Source organism: Gopherus evgoodei, chromosome 4 (assembly GCF_007399415.2).
Source record: "Gopherus evgoodei ecotype Sinaloan lineage chromosome 4, rGopEvg1_v1.p, whole genome shotgun sequence".
Lineage (NCBI taxonomy): Eukaryota > Metazoa > Chordata > Testudines > Testudinidae > Gopherus > Gopherus evgoodei.
The window spans coordinates 45,054,265-45,079,651 of NC_044325.1; the positions used below are offsets into that span (position 1 = coordinate 45,054,265).

At 47.9% G+C, this 25,387-nt stretch overlaps 1 protein-coding gene across 3 annotated transcripts; it reads right to left on the reverse strand.

Moving 5' to 3' along the window:
- Positions 1 to 639: 639 nt before the first annotated feature.
- On the reverse strand, positions 640 to 20,478 carry JDP2 (Jun dimerization protein 2). Of its 3 annotated transcripts, none has more exons than XM_030559111.1 (4): positions 20,399 to 20,478; positions 8,800 to 9,023; positions 4,809 to 4,913; positions 640 to 1,808 (listed from the first exon to the last, which is right to left on the reverse strand). In XM_030559111.1, exons 2-4 carry the CDS (start codon positions 8,998 to 9,000, stop codon positions 1,623 to 1,625), a joined length of 492 nt encoding a protein of 163 aa, XP_030414971.1. In that variant the 5' UTR covers positions 9,001 to 9,023; positions 20,399 to 20,478; the 3' UTR covers positions 640 to 1,622. The 3 variants fall into 3 exon arrangements, with proteins under 3 accessions (XP_030414971.1, XP_030414972.1, XP_030414970.1); XM_030559112.1 differs by lacking the exon at positions 20,399 to 20,478 and adding an exon at positions 20,277 to 20,301; XM_030559110.1 differs by lacking the exon at positions 20,399 to 20,478 and adding an exon at positions 19,782 to 19,985.
- Positions 20,479 to 25,387: the final 4,909 nt, after the last annotated feature.

Below are 25,387 nucleotides of genomic sequence, written 5' to 3' on the forward strand. Positions count from 1 at the left end.
ACAAATCTCTGTAACAACAAGGAATTATACTAGTAAGACCTGAGCTGGGGCACCCACCTGCCCACTGGAAATAGAGGAGTCATGGTTTGACCTTTATCCCTTCACCCTCCACAGCGGCATGTACAGAGGCTGGAGAGGGGCTTGGGCTCATCCTATGGCTGGCAGAAAGAGGCATGTTAGGGACCTGGGAATAGGATCAGAGAAGTCTTACATCACCTTCTTCCATGTGCACATGACACTTGCCCACTTCACCTCCCCAAAGGTGGTCACCAATGCTTCTGTGTACCTCACAGGATGGGGACAACTCAGAGGAGGGCTCAGAATGGGATGGTTTCTGTAACTCATACCTGCTGGCTCTGGGGTAAGTTACACCCCACGTGTAAGGTAGTGTAACTCAGGCCCACGTATATCTAGGCATTTGCCTCCCGCTCAGCCAAGGAGTGAACCACCTTTAGGTCTATGCTACCATTACTAATGCATACACCCATCATCATGGGTCAGGAACTAGCCCACTCAGCCAGTGTCTGCATGGGAGGAAAAGCTGACAGTTGCTGCTCTGGTGCAAAGGGCTGACCAGAGTCTGTGCCCAGCCCAGTGAGCACCAGGACAGAATCCAGACAAAGCAAAGGAGGCGAGGGAATAAGTCAAAGTAACATTTACTGAGAGATACAGGACTGCGTATTACGAAGAACGTACATGGATGGAGATGGTAGCGGAGCCAGTGTGGAGGGCTGCATGGGCCCCTTTCCCAGCATGCCGAGGGGAAAGGAGCCAGACACCACCTAACAAGTAACACAATGAGATAACTGTGGCATATGCATTTGTAACAAACGGACCATTATAACATACATTTCTATGGGATCACGTCTAGTGATTATATAAATCCATATAGAGACAGCTGTATAAAAACTTTGTAAAAAATATAAAAAAGTGTAAAAATGTGCATTCAAAAGCACGGCTGACAGGGACAGCTGGGCTGTAAACATTATACTGAGTGTGCTTGTGGGGCGCCTGCGCCACAGTGCCATGGACAGGCCCAGCCGCAAGGCAGGGCTTGTGTCAAGTGTTTGTAATTCTTTGTTTCGGATTCCATTCCGGAGTGTGTGCAAGGAGCAGTGGCAGGATCCAGAGGGATGGAGATAGGACAGACCTGGGAGATACAGCCAGCATGTCTTTGCCTGCCATCCATCTCCCACACATGTTCATTTCTCCTGGGTCAAGCCTCCACTTCCAGCTAGGTGCATACCAATAGGTGTGGGAAGAGAGGAAGATGCAACTTCCCCTCCCTGTATCTCAATGTGATCCAGCTTCAGGACGCCCTGCAGCAGGCTGCTTGCTTGATCCCTGGGGTTGGTGAGCAGGCTGAAGGGCCATGAAGAGGTATTGCAAGGGGTTGCCCTCACCACAGCTGCTAGAGCTATCCCAGCTTCAGCCTCAGAGTGGGATGAATGGCAGCTTCCTGATCTTCTCCTTCCCATTATTTGGTTGGCCTGTAATCCCCAAGAAAGCCCACTGGGTTCTGGCTGGACAAGGCCTCGGTGCACAGTTCTTCATACAGTACATAGGCAACTTTTTGGAGACCCCAATTTGTTGTCTCCTCCTTGTCCTGGCCGGTGCCACTTTTACTTTTTCTCTAGTTGTTCAAGCAGTGGGTTGGCTTCACTCTCCGGTGTCTTGATGCTGTCTGTCCGCACAATGCAAGTGGGACGGTGTCTGTTCAGCATTAGAATCAGCTGCTGCCTCTCCTGCTTCAGCTCCTCTATCTGGGCTTTCAGCTCAGCATTCATGAGCTCCAGACGCTCAGACTCCTAGCAGGGCCAGAGACACAAATATAGCTTTAAATCTGTCAGCTCATAGTTGTGGGGAAAGAACAACCTGCTCTATGGTACCCAGTGCCCAGCACTGAATCTCCCTCTCCTGCACATACAATACACAAAGAGAAACTGCCCTCAGCAGAGGTGAAAGTAAGCTGGTACGGTCCAGTACGGCGTACCGGCAAGAGCCAGTACACCGTGCTGGACTGGACCGGTTTCCCCAGGCTAGTGATTTAAAGGGTGCAGGGCTCCCTGCAGCGGCCAGAGCCCCGGGCCCTTTAAATCTCCACCAGAGCCCAGCTGCCAGAGACCTAGGGTAGTAGTGGCAGAGCTCCAGTGGTGATTTAAAAGGCCAGGGGCTCCGCTGTGGTAGCAGTGGCCGGAGCCCTGGGCCCTTTAAATCGCCCCTGAGCTCCCAGCCACCTCTGCAACTGGTAGCTCTGGGGGTGATTTAAAGGGCCTGGGTATTTAAAGGCCATGCCTCTTCCAGTTGAAGCCTTGCCCCCTGCTCAGGACTCCAGCGACTGGTAAGTCCTTTAAATCACTTTCACACCTGGCCCTTGACCAAACGAAGGTCTGTTTGCAAACCACTCCTGCTTGATATTGCTCAGCAGCCCAGTGTGAAACAGATAGCGATGCAGCTCAGGGAGCCGCAAGAAAACTTTCAGTGACAGCCAACTCTTCTGGCTAGACTTTATTCCTACTGGGGAGTAGAATCTAGTGCTGGGAGCAAATGGGACTTTCCCTCCTGGCCATTCCCTGGGACCCAAAGCAAGACTGTTCCCTACCGCACATTTACTAAATGTTTTGTCCTGGTTGGTGCTCAATGATCCAAGCAAAGTGGACTGATATTCCAGAAGATTAATCGGCACCTTTATTGGGTACACACCCCCATCTTGGGGGAATGGCTTAAATCTACAACTAACAATGCTTTTGTGATCATTAACAGGTGTAAATCATGTCTGGTCTTGGTTAAATATAGCTAAGTTGAGTTTTTCTACTACTAGCTTATTGTCAGTATCTTTGAATCAACTACTCAAACAGAGTAATAGATATTCCTCAACAAGAAGATCTGGCTATAATTCATGATTCTGTGTTGGCCCTTTGATTTTTCTACTCTGAAGACGGCCCATGGTTTTGAACCATATTTGAAAAAGTTATCAAATCTGCATTTATGTATTCGGCAAAGATTCCAAACCATAGAAACTGCTGTCCTTAAAGGTAGATATGGAAAAGTTCCTTCACATCTTCAGATTTGCCCGTGTAAATCTAGAGTGTTGGAAAATCTACCTCATTATCTTTTGGCCTGTAGAATATCCCAGCTTCTGAGAACACTCTGCATTATACCTCTTTTGTATTAAAAAAAAAAAAAAAAAAAGTTCTTTACCATCACCTCACAGGACCATGGTTTTTAGTATTTTCTCAATCCCCAGTAGTAAATTAAATCAGTGGCAATTTTTGCCCTTTTAACACTATGCCAAAGAAGAGAGTTCTGAACGACATTTGAATGTATTATAAGGATGTTGCTGTTTTAGATTGTGTATGTTTTTCTCATGTTCACAAAAGACATGTCATATGCAAGCTAATAAAACTGAACTGAACACTACAGAAAAGATGTTTTGCACTTGAAGTATTTTTTCATACCTGAAGTAAAGAGGAATCAGTAACTAAGGGAGACCCAGCTTCTCAGCGAGAAGAGAAGCAACAAGGATTTCTGATCTTTCTATGGTTCAGATTTTACTGGCTTGTCTTACTGAGAGAATTTGCTTTAAAAAGAACCATGTGTCCAAGAGCACCACATCCAAGAGGTGTCCCTTGCTGCACATGACTGAGAGAGAATGTGGGGTGCATCCCTGCTGAGGGGGTGGGAGTGCAATGGTGTGTATGTGATCTTTGGTGTGGCACCATGCACTGTAGCAGGAAGAGTACACTTGTGTACTGTATAGGAATCATTCTGGGAGAGGGTTTCATGTGCCTTTAGTGCACAGACTAGGAATCTCCAGGCTTTGGGAGAATGACCAGACCATGGGCATTCTACTACTGCAGGAGTTGGCAACCTTTCAGAAGTGGTATGTCGAGTCTTCATTTAATACCTTCTAAAAACATTAAAATTTCTCTTTCTACAAATCTATAATATATAACTAAACTATTGTTGTATTTAAAGTAAATAAGGTTTTTAAAATGTTTAAGAAGTTTTATTTAAAATTAAATGAAAATGCAGAGCCCTCGGACAGGTGGCCAGGACCCGGGCAGTGTGAGTGCCACTGAAAATCAGCTTGCATGCTGCCTTCGGCACACGTGCCATAGGTTGCCTGCCCCTGTACTACTGCATGTCAGGGGCTGACAAGTCTCTAGAGTCCATCTTGGTACTTACTGTGTATCCTCTGGGCACCTGTTTGTGTTGCACTGGTTGGGCTTGTGGCCCCTTGTGGTTATTTGGGTGAGATGTGCACCCTGTGCAGGGCTGCACACAATTCTGTGTCCTAGCACTCAGCTCACACCCCCAAGGTAAGTGTGTCAGATGCCTTTCTGCCCCAGCACACCCCATGCTGCAAGAGCAGGTTCAGCTAGCTACCTGCTCTAGCTGGTAACAGATACATGAGGCCATGGTCCATTTATCCTGCAGGACCAGCCGGGGAAAAATGGGAGAGTGGCCCTATGTCCTCCCATGCAACTGCCAAATGAGAGACTGCATCTGCCAGACACCAGGCCTCAGGATCTATGGGCAGCTTCAGGGCTCCCAGATGCAGGGAGAGAAGGCGACTGGAGGAGGGAACTCTCTGAACCTTGCAGTTGGGTGAGAAGTGAGATTCAGCAGAATGAACAGCCCCTGCTGGTCAATTGCTGAAGAGCCTTTAACAGCCTTGGGAGTGGGTGTACATTCCACCTTTTCCTCTCCAAGTGGGGAGGAGAGAGGGGTGCCTACTGCAGTGAAGCATAGCTGGAGAGGGAGGCTGTACCAAGCCTGCTGGGGAAAGGGCATGGGGCACTCACCCGCTGCAGGAACTCTGTCCTCTCCTTCTTCTTGTTGCGACATCGAGCTGCTGCTACTTTGTTTTTCTCACGGCGCCTTTTCCTCCTCTCCTCTTCCTCATCCAGCTGGAACAGGACACAGGCCTCATGTTAGAACAGCCAGACAAGTAACTGGGGAGTGATGCAGCTGGCAACAGCCCCCTCACCAGGTCTCACTGGCAGCAGTGGCTGTGCAAGCCTCCCCCCACACCTCAGCTGATTCTCCTCAGTCCTGATCTGCAGTATCCCTGGCTATTTTGGTCTGTCCTCCCCTTCCCCTTCTCACACGCTGCTATCAGTACACCTCAGTCCTGCCCTGCAACTCCACCTGCTAGGTCCAGTTCTGGGCTCTCTGGAGCACAGACTGCTGATCACTGCCACTTGTGACAAATTACTCTGTTTCTGTAATGTGGACTCTAGAGTGAGGCAAACTAATTTCACCACAGAACTGTGTAATCCATGTAAGAAATTGTTGTGCAGGGGAGAAGGGTCTTGTGCAACAGCAGAGATTCCCCTGCCCCTAACACGGATGTGTGGGAGTATAGTAGTGGTCTCATGTGCCAGGAGCAACACTGACCTTCCCATGGCTGAGAGCAAGAACAGCCCCCAGAGAGGGGCCTCTCCTCATGCTGCCAAGCTCCCCTGCTACACTCAGCCCAGCCATACCGCAGAGCTAAGGTCTGTGCATTAGTCCAGTGCAGCCCTGGTGCAATGTTGTGGATGTGTGTGGGGAGGGGAAGGGGGAAAATGAGAGAGACTTCTACTCTCTTCCCTATCTCAGGTTAACCCTGGCCTGATACTATAACAGGCAGATACAGTATTGCAAGAAAAGTATTTTCTTTAGTGCCTGTTCAAAGCACATGGGTGGCTTGATCAGATCAGAGTGCTTCTAAGCAGGGATCTCAGTACAAGAGACAGTTCAGTGTACAGCTGTAGATGTGTGAAGTCTACACTGACAGCTGGTAAGGGCTGGGGGCAGCTGAAGGGAGTGCTCTCATTCCAGGAGCATCAACCCACTAGCCAGGCCCAAGAGAGCCTTGAAGACCTGAATGAGCCATTCCTTGATTGGTTCCATTCATTTTCTGCTCATGCACCATATTCAGTATTCTGGGCTCATAGTGCTCAGACCTGTTTCCTTGGAGCCAGGAGTGGCTCTAGGCACCAGCAAACCAAGCATGTGCTTGGGGCGGCACTCCGGCTTTTTTGTGTGCTTAGGGCAGCAAAAAACCTAGAGCCGGCCCTGTTTGGCGTGTAGTGCGTAATGAAAGGCCCTAGTGCAGAGTGTGATGTATAGGGAGGGTGCAGCAAGATACCAGATCCCATTGTAGCATTGAGCAAAGACATAAATTTCTGCATGTAACTTCATGACTCCATTGTTCTATGCTAACTGACTCAAACTTGCTGTGTTAACCCTACATCACACAACCAGAAAGCCAGTATCAAAGTATCAGGGGCATTACTAAAAAAACCTAGGGCAGTAACCCATCAAAAAACCCACCCCAAGCCCTTTGTCATGGTACAGTTCAGTTCATAAATATTCATCTATTACTTAAGGATGCTGACCCAAATTCTCAAAGGTATTTAGCCGCCTAACTGCCATTGAAATAAATGGAAGCAGGTGCCTAAATACATTTTGAAGAAGTGGGCCTTTTACCTTTAAGCAAACATTGTATCTTTTGAGAAAATTACAAGTCTTACAACACTTGGAAATTCAACATTCAGGTTACACTTTAAAATCAGGGAATAAGGAACTGCAAGACAGAGTCACTCAAACAGCCTTAACTCTGCCTCTGTGTCAATGCCTGCAGCACAACGAAAACCAGGAACCAGTCTTAAGATTTGTCTACACTCCAGCTGGAGATGTGACTGCAGCATATGTAAACATACACAAGCTATGCTTTAATCTACCTAGCGTGGGTACCAATAGCAGTGAAGTCGCAACACCAGGGACTAGCTGCCCAAGTAGTACCCATGCTCCTTGGCAGCCTTATACAGCCCAAGCTGCCATGGCTTTAATGGTAGTGGTACCTGAGCTAGGCAGATCAAACCTAGCTCAAGTAGGTCTACGCATGCTGCAGTCACCCCCATGACTACAGAGTAGACATGCCCTTAGCCACATATACTCCCCATCTCCATCACATCAGGGACTCTGAGAAACTAAACTGCCACTCACTTGGTCAAGCCACACAGTTTCTGTTTAAATGCTGCAGTGGCACGTCTTGTCATCACTTCAGCAAACTACTCCTGCCTTCTCTATAGCCAACGGCAGTCATTGAGAAGACAGATTTGTACATCTCTAAGCCAAAATGGACCACACTAAGGACAATTCCTTCCAAGTACAGGGTGTTCTAAACATTGTTGTTCTATGAAGCTCAGCAGTGACATGTAGCTATTGTGCCTAGGATTAGGAACCTCTTATGAACTGGGCACTGGGTTATCATACAGGAAAGAATTTAAGTAGCTAAAGGGTTAAACCAGACATATTGGGAGCTGGGGGAGGAGAAGAGATTCCTCCCATTCTCCCCAATTCAGGAGGAGGCTGGAGTTGCCTTCTTCATAGTGCAGACTACAACTAATATGAATTTCCCCACAGATAGCGGCCTCAGGAGAAGGGCTTCAGTTTGGAGAGATCCCTGCTCTGGTTTGGAGGGGAAGATTTCCAGAGCCCATCAGTGACTGTTTCTAACACCCCTGTGCACCAATCCAAGTGCCTTCCCACCTCCATGTGGAGCTTTCCAGACTCCTAGGAAATACAGACAAACACCCCAGGTAGGGCTGCTCCTTTCAGTAAGGTTTAGGAAGCAGTCTATCCATCCTAGTGCCGGGGAGCCAGGCATGCTGATATCTGTAGGGTCTGAGCTGCACCTCCCCTAGAGATGAAGGCAGCTGTGGACTGCCTTGTAACAAATGCGTAGGCTGCTCTTTGGCCACTCCTGGGATACGCAGTTTTGGCTTACCCGGCTGCAGCTGCAAAACCTCTGCTTTGAACAGCTTCATTTACTATCCTCAACTTGCTGCCTTTAGGACTAGTGCGGCTGAGGAACATGTTACGGCAATGCACTGGGTTCTGGCATCTGCCATTTGGATTTCCCCTTTTTCGTTGCATGTTGTTTGCTGACTTACAGTTCTAAGGAAACTCTTTCAGTACTCGCTCTATGTTAGAGCAGAGCAGGGCAGAATGCATCTCCTCTCCCCACTCCCACCACAGAGATGGTAAACAAGACATGCAAAGAGCATCCAAAAGCTGGCTAGAGAACTCTCTGCTGTTGACTGAGTCAGGCGCATTAATGGAGTAGTCGCACAGAACCCCGCTGGCCCAGGGAGAGGAGTACAGCACGATGGCCATTGTACAGATGAGAAAGGAGGGACACAAAGAGGTTAAGAGAGGTGCCTAAGACCATGAAGGGAGCCATCCAGGGAGCATGGAGCCTTAATGCCAACCCTCATGTGACCAAAGGCTCATTCTCACAGCAGATGAAAAGATTTACCGTAACAGCTCAGTAGGCAAAAGGCCACATGGCTTCAGTTCCTGACTGACTCCTCAAGTTGTAAAGTGGGTAAGTGACCAAGGTGTCTCTCCTCTGAGCCAGAGTCTGAATTTACTCACGTATCATGAGGCCTGGACTAGGATATGGAGTCTTTCGCTGCTGGGTCAGTGGTTCACACCCACCCCAGGCCAGATTTACAGGAGATGAAGGTGGGGGGGGGGTCATCTCAGTCCAGTTTTCAGCATGCTTAGCTCATTAAAAACTTTTGGGACTATCCTGGCAGACAGACCAGTGACTGAACAGCCTATCAAAATGGAATTGTCTGGGGGTGGGCATGGGGCGGGGGAGGGAAGAGGCAGAGGTAGCATGAGAGGGGAAAGCTTGTCCGGCTACTACCCATGGATAGAGAGGACATCAGTCTACAGTGCCTTTAGAGCAGCCCCCCAGAGGCAGGCAGGGCTTGGGGAGTTCCCCTCAGAACTCACCTCACTTTTCACAGGCTGGGGTCTTTTCCCAAGTTTCACCTCCAAGAAATGCAATGGCGAGATCATAGCCCCAATGTTGCGGATGTCAGCGTACTTCAGCTCTTCCACCGTCAGGGTGGTGCCCGGGAGTCCTGTCAAGGGGCCAAGCCCAGGTAGAGCGCCAGCTGTCAGGGATGGATCCGGAATCTGCCCTGGCATCATAGCAGGGCAAGCAGCTCCTCGCTCTAGGGAGAGATCGAGACACAGGCTGTTACAGGGATTTAGCCACAGAGCCCCACAAGTGGGAGCAAGCACAGCTTACTCCAAAACCCCTCAGGGTATGAACCAAGGGAAGCAGCTGCTCTCTCCCTTTCTGCCCTCACTCCCAAACCTCTGGAACAGGTACCAGAGTCACTCACCTAATCTGTTATGAGGATCCCTACCCACATCCTTCTGGTGCCACTGAGAGGGTGAAGAGATACATACAGTCTCAGAGCAATGAGGAGCCAATTCCCCCAGGTCTCTGCTCTGACACTGCAATTTGAGCCTGTGGCAGAAGCACTGCATCACATCCCACCCTTCCCAGCACACAGAAACACCAACAAGGCCATTGTACTCCCCTGTTCCCTACAACAGGCAAAGTTATTTGAGGAAGAGGAACCATTCCCCAGCTTTAACACTCCTTGCATATTGTAATTGGTGATGGACACTCAAGTCCCAGCAGGAGAGCAGCAAGGACATGATATCTCCCAACGTTTGAGAGTCTTCCCATAAGAGCTGAGAGTCGTGACCACATCTGACAGAGGTCTACAGAGGATTACACTATCAAGTAGGGGAGCAGGCCCAGCTACGCCATGGGATCTCCCACTCCCCAGTTCTGTGGCCGCATCAAGCCAATTAAACACACTGACTGAACAGTAATTCTGCATATTCCAGGAAGCCTAGAGTAGAAAGGAAAGAGCTGCAGATAAGGGGCTTTGGAGACACCAATATCAGTCAGTCTCTAGTTGCTCCCAGGGAAGGCTGCAGGGGAAGGAGGCAGTGCAGGAAAAGAGGCATAAGAACAACTATACGTACCACTGCATGAAACGCACAGTTAGACTCAGTTGGGATATTGCTAATCCTGACTATGAATGACAGAGGAAAGTTAGGTTTGGTCACAGAGGCTGGGAAGAAACCAGTGTTGCCACACAGGATTCCACAGGAGAGAGAGAGAGAGAGAGAGAATGCCTATACGAGGGGGAGCATCAGGCAGAACCCATGTGGACAAAATCCCTAGGTCAAAAGAAATTAACTCTAGTGGGAAGGACATTCCTGCAGATCAGGATAGGGAAAGAAATCAGACAGGGGCAACAAAGTACTACAAGAGTGATAAGGGGCAACTTCAGCTACTTAGATGTCAACTGATCAATGGTCCCTTCAGGATGTGGTCTGAAGAAACAATTTCTTGATATATGGGTGACTGTTTCTTGGAACATCTTGTTCTGGATCTGACATGATCAGAGACTACTCTAAACATAGTTCTGAATAATTTTCAGGTGTTGGTGCAGGAAGTACGGTGGAGCCATCAACAATGACCACAACATGCACTGGCTCCGACATCCTCTCCAGAGGATCAGACTGACAGCCAGGTCTGACACTGAAATTCAAGCAGGGGAACTCTGCATGAGTGAAGATTAAGTTCCTAGCTTTTTCCTTTAAGACCACAGAATCAGCATGGAGGCTGCATAAGACTAACTTAGAATCACAGATGGGATCCATCCTCCAGAACAAATAAAAGGAAGGAAAAAGGGAAGGAAAAATCCACAGGTACAAGAGTTTATTTTGGCCAAAAACAAATAGAAAAAGAGAGGGGAGGGAAGAAATCCAGGCCAAGTGAGGCAAATAGACTGGGGCAAACTCTGGCAGGTCAGTTACAAGCTGGAGAATGAGGGGAGCTAAGAGGAAATACGAAGAAGTAGCCAAGCTATGAAAAAGAATAAGAAGTTCTTTAATTAGATGAGAAGCAGGAAGTCCATGGAAGAGTGAATGGGGCTGTGAGACCAACTGAGTGCACAGAGAACAGCTGGGTACCATCTACACTGTAACTTACATCTGTGTTTGTGTAACGAGGCTGACACTCACAAATGACCGAGTTACAACATACATGGTTCAGTGGGTCCATGCAACAGCTTTTTTCACAACACAACCATGTCACCATGTTAATACATGCACTCATGTCTCTGCCTAACTCGGTTTTCATCAATGGACTCTGGGAAAGTCAGGGCTTCTATCCCACACTGCCTCAGCAAGGGAGAGTGTACTCAGAACCACGTACACAGTGCAGGAGAATGTGGGGCAATGCACTTTGGGTTGTCCTGTTATCCAGAGAGCTGGGAGGAAGGAGGACCAGCTAAACAAGGGAAGTTAGAGGGTCCCATTCTGCACAGCCTAGCAATAGTTTTAAAGCTAGTTATATGAAGCCAGCCTAGGCAGCTGCCAGAGTACAATACCACCACCACTAGGGAAATCGACAGCATGGTGGCAGGTGATAACGTGGCTCACATTGTAAAGAACAATTTTAAATCTTTATGCTCTCTAATGGGCTCTGAACTGGTGGCAACCTTTAATGCGAGAGGTCACAGTGAGCAGTTCACAGAAGGGCATCTGCTCACCACACAGCAACAGTAACAAAAGCAACAATGTCTAGGAACAGAAAGTAGTACAGGAAACCTGATAAGGGCATTATTGTAAATCAGGGTGTGTCCTCACCAGGAATCCAGCACTCAGCTTTGCTCATCAACCGCACAGGAGCAGAGAGCAAAAAGAAAAACGCAAAGCACTGGGGAAGGAGGTGTTCAATACAAAATGACCTTAGAGACTAGGACATTTTAGTTTGGAAAGGAGAAAATAAAGAAATAAATAAAAGATACAGACTCTCAACTAATGAATAGTCCTGTTGGGCTGATGCTACTTGATAAAAATGGATGCTTCCCCAGTACTCCTACCTACTTGGTATAAAAGAGAACTAGAGAGAAAATATGTAGTAATTTTCCATGGCCTGAGAAGAGACAGATTATCAGTTGGCCCGGCTGAGGCTGCAAAGACAGAAAACAAAATAAGATAGTAACCCTCCCCACCTGGAAATTCTATCACTGGTCAGCTCTAAATTCAACATTTGGAACTGGCTACATTTTACAGAAATTCAAAACAATACCCCACACACAGCAGACCAGTGAAGCAGCATATCCCTCTCCTTTTATTCTTTCTAGCCTGATTTATGGCTACAACACTTTGCTGCCTGAAGAGATCAGACAATGTCCTGTCCAAGGCACCACTTTGAACAGTGCAGTCAGGTGCCCTGGTACCATCCAAAATTCTCAATGACTTCCTGAATAAACTGTCCCTCTAGGTTAGAAAGATACTAATTTCAAAAACGTGGGCTGCTTTGGAGACTTTTTCCAGGCCACATGACCCTTTTTGGGATTTCTATATGTACCTACAAGTTAGACATTTCCTAGACACGGTTTCTAAAGACAACTAGTAGGCAACCTCTCCCGGTAAGAAAATCTAAGGGAAGAAGATGTTCATGAGAGTGCAGAAGCAGTTAAAGAGACAATATTAAAGACAAAACAGCAAACTATCCTGATGCAAAGGAAAGATAAAAAGTTAGTAAGAGGTCAAAATGGTTCCATTAGGAGCTCTTTAAGGATGTGAATATCAAAAAGGAATCCTACAAAAAGTGGAAACATGAACAAATTGCTATGGATGAATTAAAAAAAAACCCACATGTAGGAACAAAATAAAAAAGGCTAAGGCACAAAATGAGTTATACTTAGCAAGGGCCATAAAAGACAGTGAGAAGAGGTTCTATAAATATATTAGGGGTGAGAGAAAGATGAAGGAAAGTATAGAAAAGTTAGATCTTCAATGTTGCCACACAAATTGTAGTCACTTCAGATACTAGCTCCTCTGTATGCTCTGACATCCTAGAGATTAGATCTAAATTTCATTCCAAAACACAGAAAGTCAGTCTTGTTCCTGGTAACTCCAGCTGGGGAATTCCAAATTACCTTGCGGATATATTTGTAGAGGAACAGTGTTCCACCAATAATGATCCCTGATGCCAGGCACAGTTCTACCAGTCTTTTACCATTCTGATTCTGGCAACCCATGTCTTCCCATCGCTCTCACCGCTGCTGCTGTCATCCCCAACCCTTGGCCTTGAAGTCCTCATTAACAAGCACAAGTCATGCTTGGGAATGTTGTCAACTGGAGTTTGTAGGCAATTGTAGAGCTGATCTTTGATCTCATCATCATAGTTGTCTGTTGGTAACACTGAGTAACTGATATTTTCACATATCATGTTTGAAGCCTTGCTTAGAGCAATCAGCTGCTAATGGGCACCCAGTTTATAAGCAATTTTTCTGCTTTGGAAGTCATAAGTAATGCTGTACCCTCTGAGTGGCACCCATCTTGCCTCCCTGAATTTATAATGGCTATATTTTAATTTTTAAGTGTTTTTTTGTCAGCTCCAGACCATTGACAGTTGCTTAAACCAATGATTTTGAGATTTATATTCATCTATCTGTTTGGTTGTTTGTGTTACTTTGGTTGTTATTGAAGTGAACATTGTTCAAGTGTTGCAGAAACCTACGTTCCTAGTTCATTTTACCTTCAATAAAGAACCTGTCAGAATCTTGGGTTCCTGATGGCTTCCCTTGCCATTTCTGCCAAGACAGAGTCCATTATTTTGGTATGTTGTTTGTCTGAACAGTTACCTTGTTGTGTTTCCACAAATCAACTTTTTTTTTTTTTAAACAATAGGTTGTTGGCCTATCACTCAACCCCCAATCTGGAGGACCAGTGGATTCCTTTTCATCTGGTCCCTACACTTTGACCAATCTGCTTGGGTGATCCTGACAGGGAGTGAAAACTCCCAATGGCATAGCTCTCAGGGTCACAGGAGCACACAAGCCTTCCCACCCCATCAAGGATAGGCCCCAGGGAATTGCTATGTTAAATGTTATTAATTTGTAGAAATTAAGCAAAAATTAAGCTTTCAATATGCTGAGTGCCTTAGCATGCTACAGAGTTTTCCTTCTGTTATCTGATATTCTCATGCATCTGTTCCTCACTTTGTTCATCATGAATACAGTATATTATATATTTCAAAGAAGTATAGAAGGCCCAGTATTATTTACCTATTACTGCAATACAAGCACAAGAAGGCACGTTACTTTAAAAAGCAATAACTTTAACCCTTAGATCTCTTGTGGACTGCAGGGTAATGAATGCTCCGAAGAGTGCCAAAGAAATGCAGTCTAAATTGGTAAAAGGACAGACAGTGATCATCGTTAAATTATTTGCCAGTAACCAAAACACAGCAGTCTCCAAGACCTGCAGTTGTATCCTATCCTCTCAGATAATGGTGTGCTAGGTACTGGCAAATGCTAACTTTAATGGAAGCCACTGACATTTTTTTGTGTGCTCTGTATTAAATCAGTGGATCTTCCTGATGAAAAGGAGTCAAGTATGTTTAGTGCCCAAAGAAATCAGCTGTAGTGACATCAGCTAAGACAAAACTGCGAAGGCTCTCTGAGCTCTCAGGGTAGTCACCAGCTGGGACAGCTCAGGAAATAATCCGCCTCTCTCTACCAAGAATATAGTATAAGCACTATAAGTGACTGTCAGAGTGAGGCTGCCAGGTTAGCTGAACCAGGAGCCTGCTGCAATATGGCAGCCTCTGTATGCCTAACGTTGCTCGAGTTACTTATAACAGCAATAGACTTTTCAGCTGGAGTCAGAAAAGCAACTCCTAGAATCAGACCCTGGATCTGTGCTGGCTTAAGAAGCAATATCAAAACCCTTCCCAAAGACACCCACACAGATGCCCTTGCAAGAAGATAGGATGTGAATAGTCATATGCAGCAGACTTTATAAACACCCATCCCTGCAATGCCTTGTTCCAGAATTCTTGGGCCCCAAGGAATAGACCCCCAGGGCCTTGCTGACTGTGGCCGGGAGACAAAGTGGCTGAGGGGGATTGCTCCCCAGGAGATAGAAGCCAGAGCCCATTTCCGGTGTGGGAAGGGTCTGGCTCTGCCTTGAACTTCTGTTTATTTTCACACAGATGGCAGAAATACCACAAGAGTCTCACAGAGAGACAGCTCTGCCTTTGGGCTTTTTATTAAGGCTTTACTAGAGCACAAAATCAAGCAAACAGCTTTGCTGTCTGCCTCCACTCCCCAATGTGTGAAAGAGAGAGAGATCCACTGGCTGCCCTCAAACCCCATCAGAGAGACAGCTCCACCACCTTCCTCCCTATTAGAGACAGACTCTCCAGTAGAGAAAGTGCTATTCCCCAGTCCCATCCCTCAGCAGAAAGCCCCACCGCTCGGCCATGCTGCCCAGCCCAGCCTCTTGGACTGCAGTAGGAGCTGGAACTAGGCGTGTAGGGGGTGCTGCAGCACCCCCTGACTTGAAGTGGTTTCCATTTTATACAGTGTTTACAGTTTGGGTCAATGGCTCTCAGCACCCCCACTACACAAATTGTTCCAGTGCCCCTGAGCTGCACTTGGGATTGTTATCTCCAATGCTGCTGTAAACAGGACCTTTTAAAAGAGAACATTTGTTACAAATCCACAGAAGTAAAGCTCAGCCATCCACAGAGCCCACTGGAGCAGCTATCCCCTGGGAGTGACCCATCAACCTTCCACCTGTCAGACATGCCCAGTCCAACACTAAACCCCCAACTTCAGCTCAGGGTGGCTGCATTAGAGCTCTCCAAAAGCACAATCCCTCCCACAGCAATCATCTCAACTGCTTTCTAACTTGATAGTTATCAGTCCCCTTCATGTGGCATCCCTTGCTCTGGATACAGATCGTATCATATGGCTCCTCCTTGCCTACCCCTCCCACCCCAGGATCCTTCCCTGCCATGTCCATCACATGTACTAATCTGAAAGTAAAACCTTAACTGCCATAAGCTAAACAATCAGCTCTTGTTCCTCCTATTTCTCTAGCAACTTCCATCCCAATGATTCCCAAGCTTTAAACAAGTTATACATCAAGATCGCACTCTTCCACCATTGCTATGCAGACGTCTAGTTAGCTTGTGAGTTCTTTGAGGCAGGGGCTGTCTTTCTGTTTTTTGTCAGTACAGCGTTTAGCACTACAGGGTTCTGGTCAGTGACTAGGGTTCCACCACATACAAATCATCATCATCTCTGGAGTGGAACAGGACAGATGTTTAACACCACAATGCACGGCGACAAGCAGTTTAGGACATGAAGATAAGAACTATCTTATTTCCAACTGAAACAGCTGGTGGAATTTAGGGAGGGAAAGTGTAATGAGCTCAGCTGAAATTGGGTCTGGACACTGAGGCTAACAACCTGACTCTTGTGAAAAATCCCCTGGAACATTTAATGACCATAAGTGGTCAGAACTGGAGTTTATTTTTACAGGACATTTCACCAGAAAGGCTGGCACTTCCAGCAGCCCAGCACCATCTAGCATTGCACTGGGGACCTAGGATCTGCACTGACTAGAGGGGAGAATGCCCTGTACATGTTCTTCAAAACACTTCCTGCAACCCTGGGGTGTTCCTTAAAAAAGTCTCCCATCCAAATAATGACCAGGACTAGCCAGTTTATACTAAACCTGCTCAGCAGACAAGCCCATTTGTACCCTTAGGTTGTCTGGCTGCAGGTTAATTATCCTTCGATGTTAGGACCAATATTCTGAACTGGGAAATCCAATAGACCAGTCAGTGATAGATGGAACTCCACACACCCTTTTTCCTCTGTGGGTTGCTCTAGTGCCAAAGGAGGAACTGTGCAGCCGAACACAGTGGCTAGTGCTGTGCACTACAGGTCTCACTCTCCAGAACAGCAGATTTGGGGCCAGATTTTCCAAAAGTACTCAACACCCTGCACAGCTCCCATGGTTACACTAATGGCCAGAATCTCAAAAGAGCTTACCACCAAACTGAACTCTTCTGGATATCCAGCCACTGGAGAGCAGCAGGAGCAACAAACTCAACCCAGAGTGTGGGCGAGAAAGGAGGTGGGAGGAACAATTGTAGAGTGCTCAAAGCTGCCCATTCTGATATTGGCTAGTTAGCAAAACTCCTCTTTAGCAGGGGCCATAACACAGGACCTCAAAACACTGTGAGGAGGGAAATACTAGATTGTGAGAAAGGCGCAGATACATCCATAGGTGCTTTAAGAGCACAAGGCTGACGAGCTGCAGAAAGAGACAACAGTTTGCACTTCACTTCTTGGGATTCGGTTAAATCCCCAAACAGCCAAATAACGCTGGGAGATAACATGGGTAAGGTGACATCTTTTGAAAGTTGGCCCAATAAAAGATATTACTTCACCCACCTTGTCTCTCTAACATCCTGGGACCGATAAGGTTACAACTACACTGCAGGTAAACCTGGGACAGCCAATTGCTGCTTTGAACAGGGCTGATTTGGACTGCAGCCCCTGCACCACACCTGCCCACCCTGTAAATGGGTATTTCTCTTTTAATTAGTGGGAGTTAGACTACGAATTTGCTCTGAAACATGTGACATTCCAAGACATCCCCATGTAAGAACTAAATAGTAAATTCCCAAGGCAGGCTTCTGGCAAAGGCCTCCAAATAGAAATTTTCATGCAAGTTTCAAGAAACATGCTAAAAATTCTGAGTCTGAGTTGCTGAAGCATTTGTCTCTTCATTGCTCTCAGTGATCGTGCACATGCGCGCGCACAGAAACACACACACAGAATTTGGCAGTGGTTGCGTTCCAGAACTGGTAATACAAGCCATGAAGCAGGCTGCCAAGACAAGCAAAAGAATGAGCCAGGCCCCATTTCATTGGCCCACCATACACTGCATATGGCCCTGGAACCAGCCAAGAGAGTGTTCTCACCCTCCTTGAAGGCATAGGAGACCCTGTGTTTTCAAATACACCTCCACAGGGCCTTCATTAAAGGAAAATGGAAACATAATGTGTATGTGTCTCTCTCTTGATATTTCTCCCTTTCCCCCCAGTTTGCTCTCAAAGCTATTTCGCTACCACTGAAATAGAAGAATGCCTTCTGGAGCAGAAAGCACAAAAGAATGTGACTTCCAGTTCTCTGCCCAACTACTAAAGTGGACTTGGGACTGAGTGAGCAGAGGGAATCTCTAGGGGCTCCCTCCCTTTCCAAGGCATAGAGAGCAAGCAGGGACACTCATGGGATAGCAGAACATATTGAAACTCTCCTTGTAACAAAACTGAAGTGGCCTCTCGGAATTCAGGTTCTCTTATTCTTAACCCACACATTCACTGTGTGGACAGGTGAATTAGAAAACAAAATCTACAGAGATGCTAAAACCCACTCCCCACTGTGGCACCAAACTGAAATGACTTGCATTACCAGAACTTGTCAAAACCAGGCATTAACCAAAACATATGGCTAGAGTTAAGGCAAAATACTGCATTTGTGAACCTCGACTCTGCTCTCCACGTAGGTGCAGGTCTCATTCAGGTACCTCTACACTGCAGTAAAGAATCCTACGGCACTGAGTCTCAGAGCTTGGGTCCACTGACTCTGCCTATAGGACTAAAAATTGCAGCATAGAGCCATTTAGGTTCAGCTTGTGGCCTGGGCTCTGAAACCCAATCCAGGCACACAGTTTCAGAGCCTGAGCTCCAGCCCAAGCTTGAACGTCCACTGCAATTTTTAGCCCCGTGAGCCCAAGCTGCAGCAATGCCATGGGTCTAGTGTAGACACTCCCTTTTGCCTTTGTGATGCGCCCATCTGTGCAGTATCTAGATGCCAGGGACATCAGTGAGACTTCCTTGCACAGAAGGAGAACAGAATGTCCAGGTGCACCTTGAGAATTTTGCTTGTAGACACAGTAGAGGACAGGCTCCTGGAGCCAGCCCTACAGGAAGCTTCTATCTTTGCATTTTAAGAAGCTCTGTCAGCCTTCGCCCTACCCTATCAGTCCACCCTCCTTAACCTACCAGAAGCTGCGCAGACACCCAGACATGCATAAAGTTCTAGCACCCAAAGCCCCAGGTGATAGGTGCTGGAACGAAGGGTGTTGCCAGACCCTGGCTTGAAGTGATTTCCTTCATATACAGAGTTTACAGTTTGGTTCAATGGCTCACAGCACCCCAATATACAAATTGTTCCAGCACCCATGGGTGCCCCAGGCCTCACCTCTCCTTTGTTGTTTCCCTTCCCTTGTCTAGCTGGACTGCAAGCTGCTGAGGGCAAGGCCTTGTAAAGCCCATAACACACCTGCTGGCTTCACAGAAATAAAAGCAGTCGGTACCTGGCACCAGGCCCTACACACTCGGGGAATCTTCACACCAACCAGCACGGGACAGGGATAGGGGACAGGCTTTGCCTAAACTGTAGGCTGAGCTTCCCTTCCAAAAGACAAAGTCAGCTGCTCCCTGCCTAGCAGCCCCCTGGGCGCGTTCACGGGCGGTAGCAGAGGGGGGAGAGGGGGCCGGACCCGGCTCAGCAGCTCCGAGGGCCGGCACACGTTCCGGGGGCATGACGGGCAGGGGGCAGGCAGTCCCTGGGGTGAATAGGGGGACACGCAGCCGCCCTGCTCTGGCCACGGGGAGGGACGCGGCAGCCCCCAGCCCATGGGAAACCGCAAGGAGACTTTGGACTCCTGGAGCGCCCCCAGGCGTGCGGGGACGGGGGTAGCACGGCAGATCCCAGAGCACAGCCCAACCCTGGGGCAACAGGCAGCATCGTCCCCCTGTGGCCGATCGCTCCAAGGATGTGGCTAGAGGCCCAGAGCCCCCGACGCTTCCCCCTGACCTCGGCCGGTGCAGGTTCCGGGCCGGGCTTTGCAGCTAGCCTGCAGCTCTCCCGGGTCCTGGGCCGGCCAGTCCCAGCTGCTACCGCCGGGAGGGAAACGGGGCTTCCCGATCCCCCACGTCTCGATCCCTGTTCTGCCCAGTCCCGCTCCCGGCCGCGCACCGAGCTGCCCCCCACTCTCCCCGCTCCGCCCAGACCCACCGTGCAGAGGGAGAAGGCGGCCGAGGTGCCCCCGGGGCCCGGCTGCAGGAGCCGGAGACAGGCTGCACGCTCAGCCCCTCTGCTGCCGCCTGGCTCTGGTGCTCTGCCCCTGTCCCCAGGCCCGTCCTGCAGAGTCTGGTCCCGGGAAGAGCAGGAGCAGCTGCCGCCCCCGGGGCGCCTGGCCAGCAGCCACCGCCACCACAGCCGCCGCCGCCGCCCCCCGTCGCTGCCCCGGTGCGTCCCTCCCACAAGCTGTGGCGGGCGGCTGGGTGGGTTGCATCAGCCCCGGTTATATAGCGGCCCCTGGGCTGCGGGGAGGGGTAGGGAATGCGGAACCGGCCGGGCTGCCAGCTCCAGACGTCAGGGAGGGTGGAGAAGAGGGGAGCGCGGGGGAGGAGAGCGCAGGCCGGGGGTGGGACCAGTTCTACCGAGACAGTGACCTCCACCCCCCTCCGCCGCTCTGCACTTCCCCGGGAGCGAGCGCGCGCTGCACACCCGCTGCGGCCCTCCTTCGCCCTGCACACCCGGGAAGGGCAGATCAGCTGCACACGAACTCCTCTTCTTCGCGCCTTACATCCGGGAGGTGGGGGGCAGTGGCTACATGGCATGACACATACCTCCTCCTCCTTTTCCTCACTCCGTGCATCCCAGCGAGCAGGCTAGGGGGAATGGAGGAGCAGGCTGCATGCTGCATACACGCCGCCGCCTGGCGCTGAAGATCAGAGAGGGTCTGGGGAGTCAGCTACACAACGTGAGACAGGCGCGCACGGCTCTCCCAGTGCATCGCCCTCTTCACCGCCCACATTTTGGGAGAACGGAAGGCGAAGAGAGTGGAATTGCCAGGCTCCGGCCTTCAGTACCTGCCTCACCCCCTCTTCTGCATTATCCACATCTCCGCCAGGGCAGGAAGGAGTTGCATCGTGTTCCAGCCTCTCCACCACATCAGCGCTCCGTTTTGGGGGGGCGGCGGGGCTTGGAGACAAGACCTTGAGAGTAGCTGTTCCAGATCTCCCACTTCTCATTCCTACTGGTTGGAAACGGGGGTGGGGAAGAGTTGAGAAACACATGGAACTGCTGAACAGACTGCATCCCAGCTAAGTGTGAGGGCCAGACAATGAGCAGAGAAAGGTGGAAGGAGGCTGCAATGAGTCCTCACACACATCTAGGCACCCAATGAGTTTCATCTTGCTCTCTGTCTTCACTCACATCTGGGAGGTGCAGCCCAGGCTGGCTTCTTCACCATACACATACAAAGGGTCGTCAACCTTCTTGCTCTCCCTTTTGAGTCCTTCTCTCCTTCACCCAGAACTCTGAGAAGGGTGCAGAGAGGCAAGCAGAAAGCAGGACTTTTAAGGCTACCTCCATACAGCTGCTGTTATCATAGAATCACAGAAATGTAGGACAGGAAGGGACATCAACAGGTCACCTCCCCTTCTCTATCATCTGGATCTAATGGGAGACTAGGCTGTCTTCAAATCCTCCATACGTACATAGCCACACATACTTCTTCTACTCCTCTTACACCACAATATCAAAAGCAGACAAGGGAGCAGGCAGAAAAGAAGACTGAGGCCTTCTGGATAATTTATATGCAATGCTTTGACTCACCTTCTTCCTTTCCTAAGATATTTGTCACCTATCTCACCCACATTTGCCAGATCATACAGGGTTTTCAAGACCATAATGCCCTGCCTCCGTGATCATGGTGGACTTGTCACTGATTCAGGGGTGGCTCCAGGCATCAGCACGCCAAGTGTGTGCTTGGGGCGGCAAGCCACTGGGGGCGCTCTGCCGGTTGCTGCGAGGGCAAAATGCCTAGAGCCGCCCCTGCACTGATTCTAGATACTCAAACAGCTCTATTTGCTAAAAGTACCGTTTTCCACCTTAGAGTGGTAAGAATAGTCTACACCTTTTTCCTCTGATGAGGACCTCCTGGCTCCAGTGGTTAATGAGTTCATCCCTTCAGCCTGCAGTATGTAATTCTCCCTCCCCCTGAGATATTTAGCTACAACTAATCAGGAAACAGATCTTGGAGTCATCATGGATAGGTCTCTGAAGACGTCAATGCACACAGTGTGCAGTGACAGTCAAAAAAGCAAACAGGATGTAAGGAATTGTTAAAAAGGGATAGAGAATAAGATGGAGAATAGCTTATTGCCCTTATATAAATCCATGGGAAGCACACATCTTGAATACTGTGTACAGATGTGGTCTCCTCATCTCAAAAAAGATATACTGGCACTAGAAAAGGTTCAGAGAAGGGCAACTAAAATGATTAGGGGGTTGGAATGGGTCCCATATGAGGAGAGATTAAAGAGGCTAGCACTTTTCAGCTTGGAAAAAAGGAGACTAAGGGAGGATCTGATAGAGGTATATAAAATCATGAGTGGTGTGGAGAAAGTGAAAAAGGAAAAGTTATTTACTTGTTCCCATAATATAAGAACTAGGAGCCACTAAATTAAATTAATGGGTAGTAGGTTTAAAATAAATAAAAGGAAATAATTCTTCAAACAGCACACAGTCAACCTGTGGAAGTCCTTGCCTGAGGAGGTTGTGAAGGCTAGGACTATAACAGGGTTTAAAAGAGAACTAGATAAATTCATGGAGGTTAAGTCCATTAATGGCTATTAGCCAGGATAGGTAAGGAATGGTGTCCCTAGCCTCTGTCAGAGGGTAGAGATGGATGGCAGGAGAGAGATCACTTGATCATTATCTGTTAGGTTCACTCCCTCTGGGGACCTGGCATTGGCCACAGTTGGTAGACAGGATACTGGGCTGGATGGACCTTTGGTCTGACCCAGTATGGCAGTTCTTATGAGATCATCAGGAAGGTGCAGGTAATACATCATACCCGTCCTCTAAGCATGACAAACTGCAGAGATCATATTACACCAGTGCTTCACAAACTAGACTGGATGAGCATTCATATCTTCTTTCTGGTACTGATCTTTTATTGAGACACATTAGGGTTCTTAGAATTTTTCATAATGGGTACAATGTCTCAAGTGAAAGATTGTCTCATGCACACACTCCCACATTAACTATCATCCAGCCCACATCCCTTCTCATTCACAATCACAATCACACAGATGATTTCCTGTCCTTGATCACAACAGCCTTGGGACAACTACAGCAATTGCTCCCTTGGAGAAGTCACGGTAAGTATTTTTAGTTCACTTTAATGTGTTTTCACAGCAGGAAACTGTAATAAGGAGCCAGCACTATGCAGATTCTCCTTAGACTTCCAGCATGTGGTCCATGGATCACATTTTCAGAACTGCTGAGAAAGGCCCATGCTATCTCAAGAATCAACACTCCTTAAATCTAGCATAGCAGCTGCAATCCTTTGGCACACTATAACTCACTGAGTCTGGGGAGGGAACCAGAGGCAGAACCTTCTGAACAGCAGGTACAAGTCTCTAGACTCCTTCCCAAAGATGACTGACATGAGTCCAATCCTTGCCCCACTCATAGTGTGCTGCTAAATTCACCTCTTCACCAAATTATTTGCCAGATACTCAGAGCACAATAAAATCTTGATATCCACTCAAGAACCTAATGGCTAACTCAAAGACTAGAATGGAGAATTAGTAGTCCTGTATGGACAGAGCTCACTGTAACTAATAATCCATGTCCAGAGACCAGACACTATGGTAATAAATGCTAATTAGATAGATACCATCATCCTCAGTCTTCTTTTTCTTTTGATTCCTTATCATTCATTTCTTCTTTTCATCATCCAGAGAAGGGATGCAAAAGAGAAAGTCTAAAACTGTTCTTCTTCACAAGCATCTTCTTTCCCATCCTCCTCTTCTTCATCTAGAGCTCCATGAGAGATGACAGTGGCTGGGACGTTTGCCACAGGAACTCTTGTATTCATTATGGGCTCCATTCTTCCAGCCTCTGCAAATCATCCTATTGAAACTGATGGGAGAATATGACTCTGTGATAGGGTTCCCCCCTCCCATCACCTGTTAGAAAAAATGTGGGAGGGAAACCCAATTAGAGACAAGCTCCACACCTGTGGGTAATGGAATGTTTGTCTTCTGGACAGAGGGGATGGAGTTAGTGGAGAATGATAAATCCATTAGCCACCTGGACCTTATATGTAGGCTGAGGACACTCACTAGAGGGGTGAACTATGATGAAGGTAGGTATCTCCTGTAGAGAGGACGTAAAGCAGATTCTTGTCAGAGGATATCCTGGGATGGGGCTTGGAGAAAACAAGGAGATGGCTAGGAGTAGTTTCTGGGGTCTGTGTGCAGAGAATGCAGTGAGGGAACCCTGTGAAGAAACTGGGGGGAATGGTCAGATTAACCCAAGAGGAGCAGAAGCAGTATTTGTTTGGGGATATTTTGGTTTGACTATATAACTGGACTTTTGTAACCTTGGGAGGTTTCCAGCCACGCCACTCTTACCTTCATCCCTACCTTCATCCTCATCTCAGTCCTTTAGTCTACCAGTCTCTAAATCAGAGACCCTAAAAAAGGTGTAATGTCTTCCTATGCACGCAACCATATTTTTCTATGCGATTGCAAAGGAAACACTTATAAGGACAAAGAAAACTGAATATTTGCTAAAGTGTGTGATAGCTGCACAGGAGGTTGGGAACAACCAAATACACTATAACACAAAATATAATAAACAGATGATACCTCAACACTGTACATTTATTATTTGACTGTCACGTTTACTTGCTACACATCTCCCATTTAGATTGTAAGCTCCCTGAGGCAGGGGCAGCGCTCTTCTATCGGGGGTGTTTACACTAGCCTTTTTTGCCAAAAAATTCTCTGCATTGCTACTGCTGTTCCAACTCCACAAATGGCAGGACAACAATGTAGACAGTGCTCCTAATGGCCACTGGCATTTTAAGCACCATCTCATCTAATCCTGCTCAGAGCAGATCTACAGCCCACAGTACTTAAAATGCTGCCTATGCCAGCACTTTGCATACCCTAGGGAGATGAACTGGTGGAGATGAACTGGCAGGGGCACCAGTGGAAAACATTTGGCAAAAATCAAGTGTAGACTAGACATAAATCTATTTGCAACATCTAGCACAATTCTGAGTAGTTAATTATTACTAGTACAACAAGGGTCTTGTGCACTGCAATGTCACCCCTCTTAATTACAGCTGGGTAGTACAGTGATATGTATGTAGAAATGCCTAGACAGACATGCATGCACACACATCCTGTATGTGGCTTTTCATTGCTGCTCTGCACAGAGCTGATGGGGTTAATGATTTTCTCTCTGCCCACTTGGAATCAGCAGGCTGTGTGATTGCTCCATTTAGCTCAGATTCCCCAGATTGGCTCCTAGCTTCCAGACTTATTATCTAATATCTTTCTACATTAAACGGTATTTGCCATCTGTTGCCCAATCACTAAACCACCCAAATCCTCTGGAATCCAGTTCAAATGCTCCTCCTCAATTGCTCTGCCTCCAGCATTTGAAAACCTGGAGATATTATTTGCAAAATCCTCATCCAAATAACTTATGTTTATTATGAGCAACACTGTCACTAAAACTGACCTCTGGGGGTTGCCAGTGGTTACCCTTCTCCAACAGAAATGTTTCTATCTGTCACTTCCCTTTGCTTC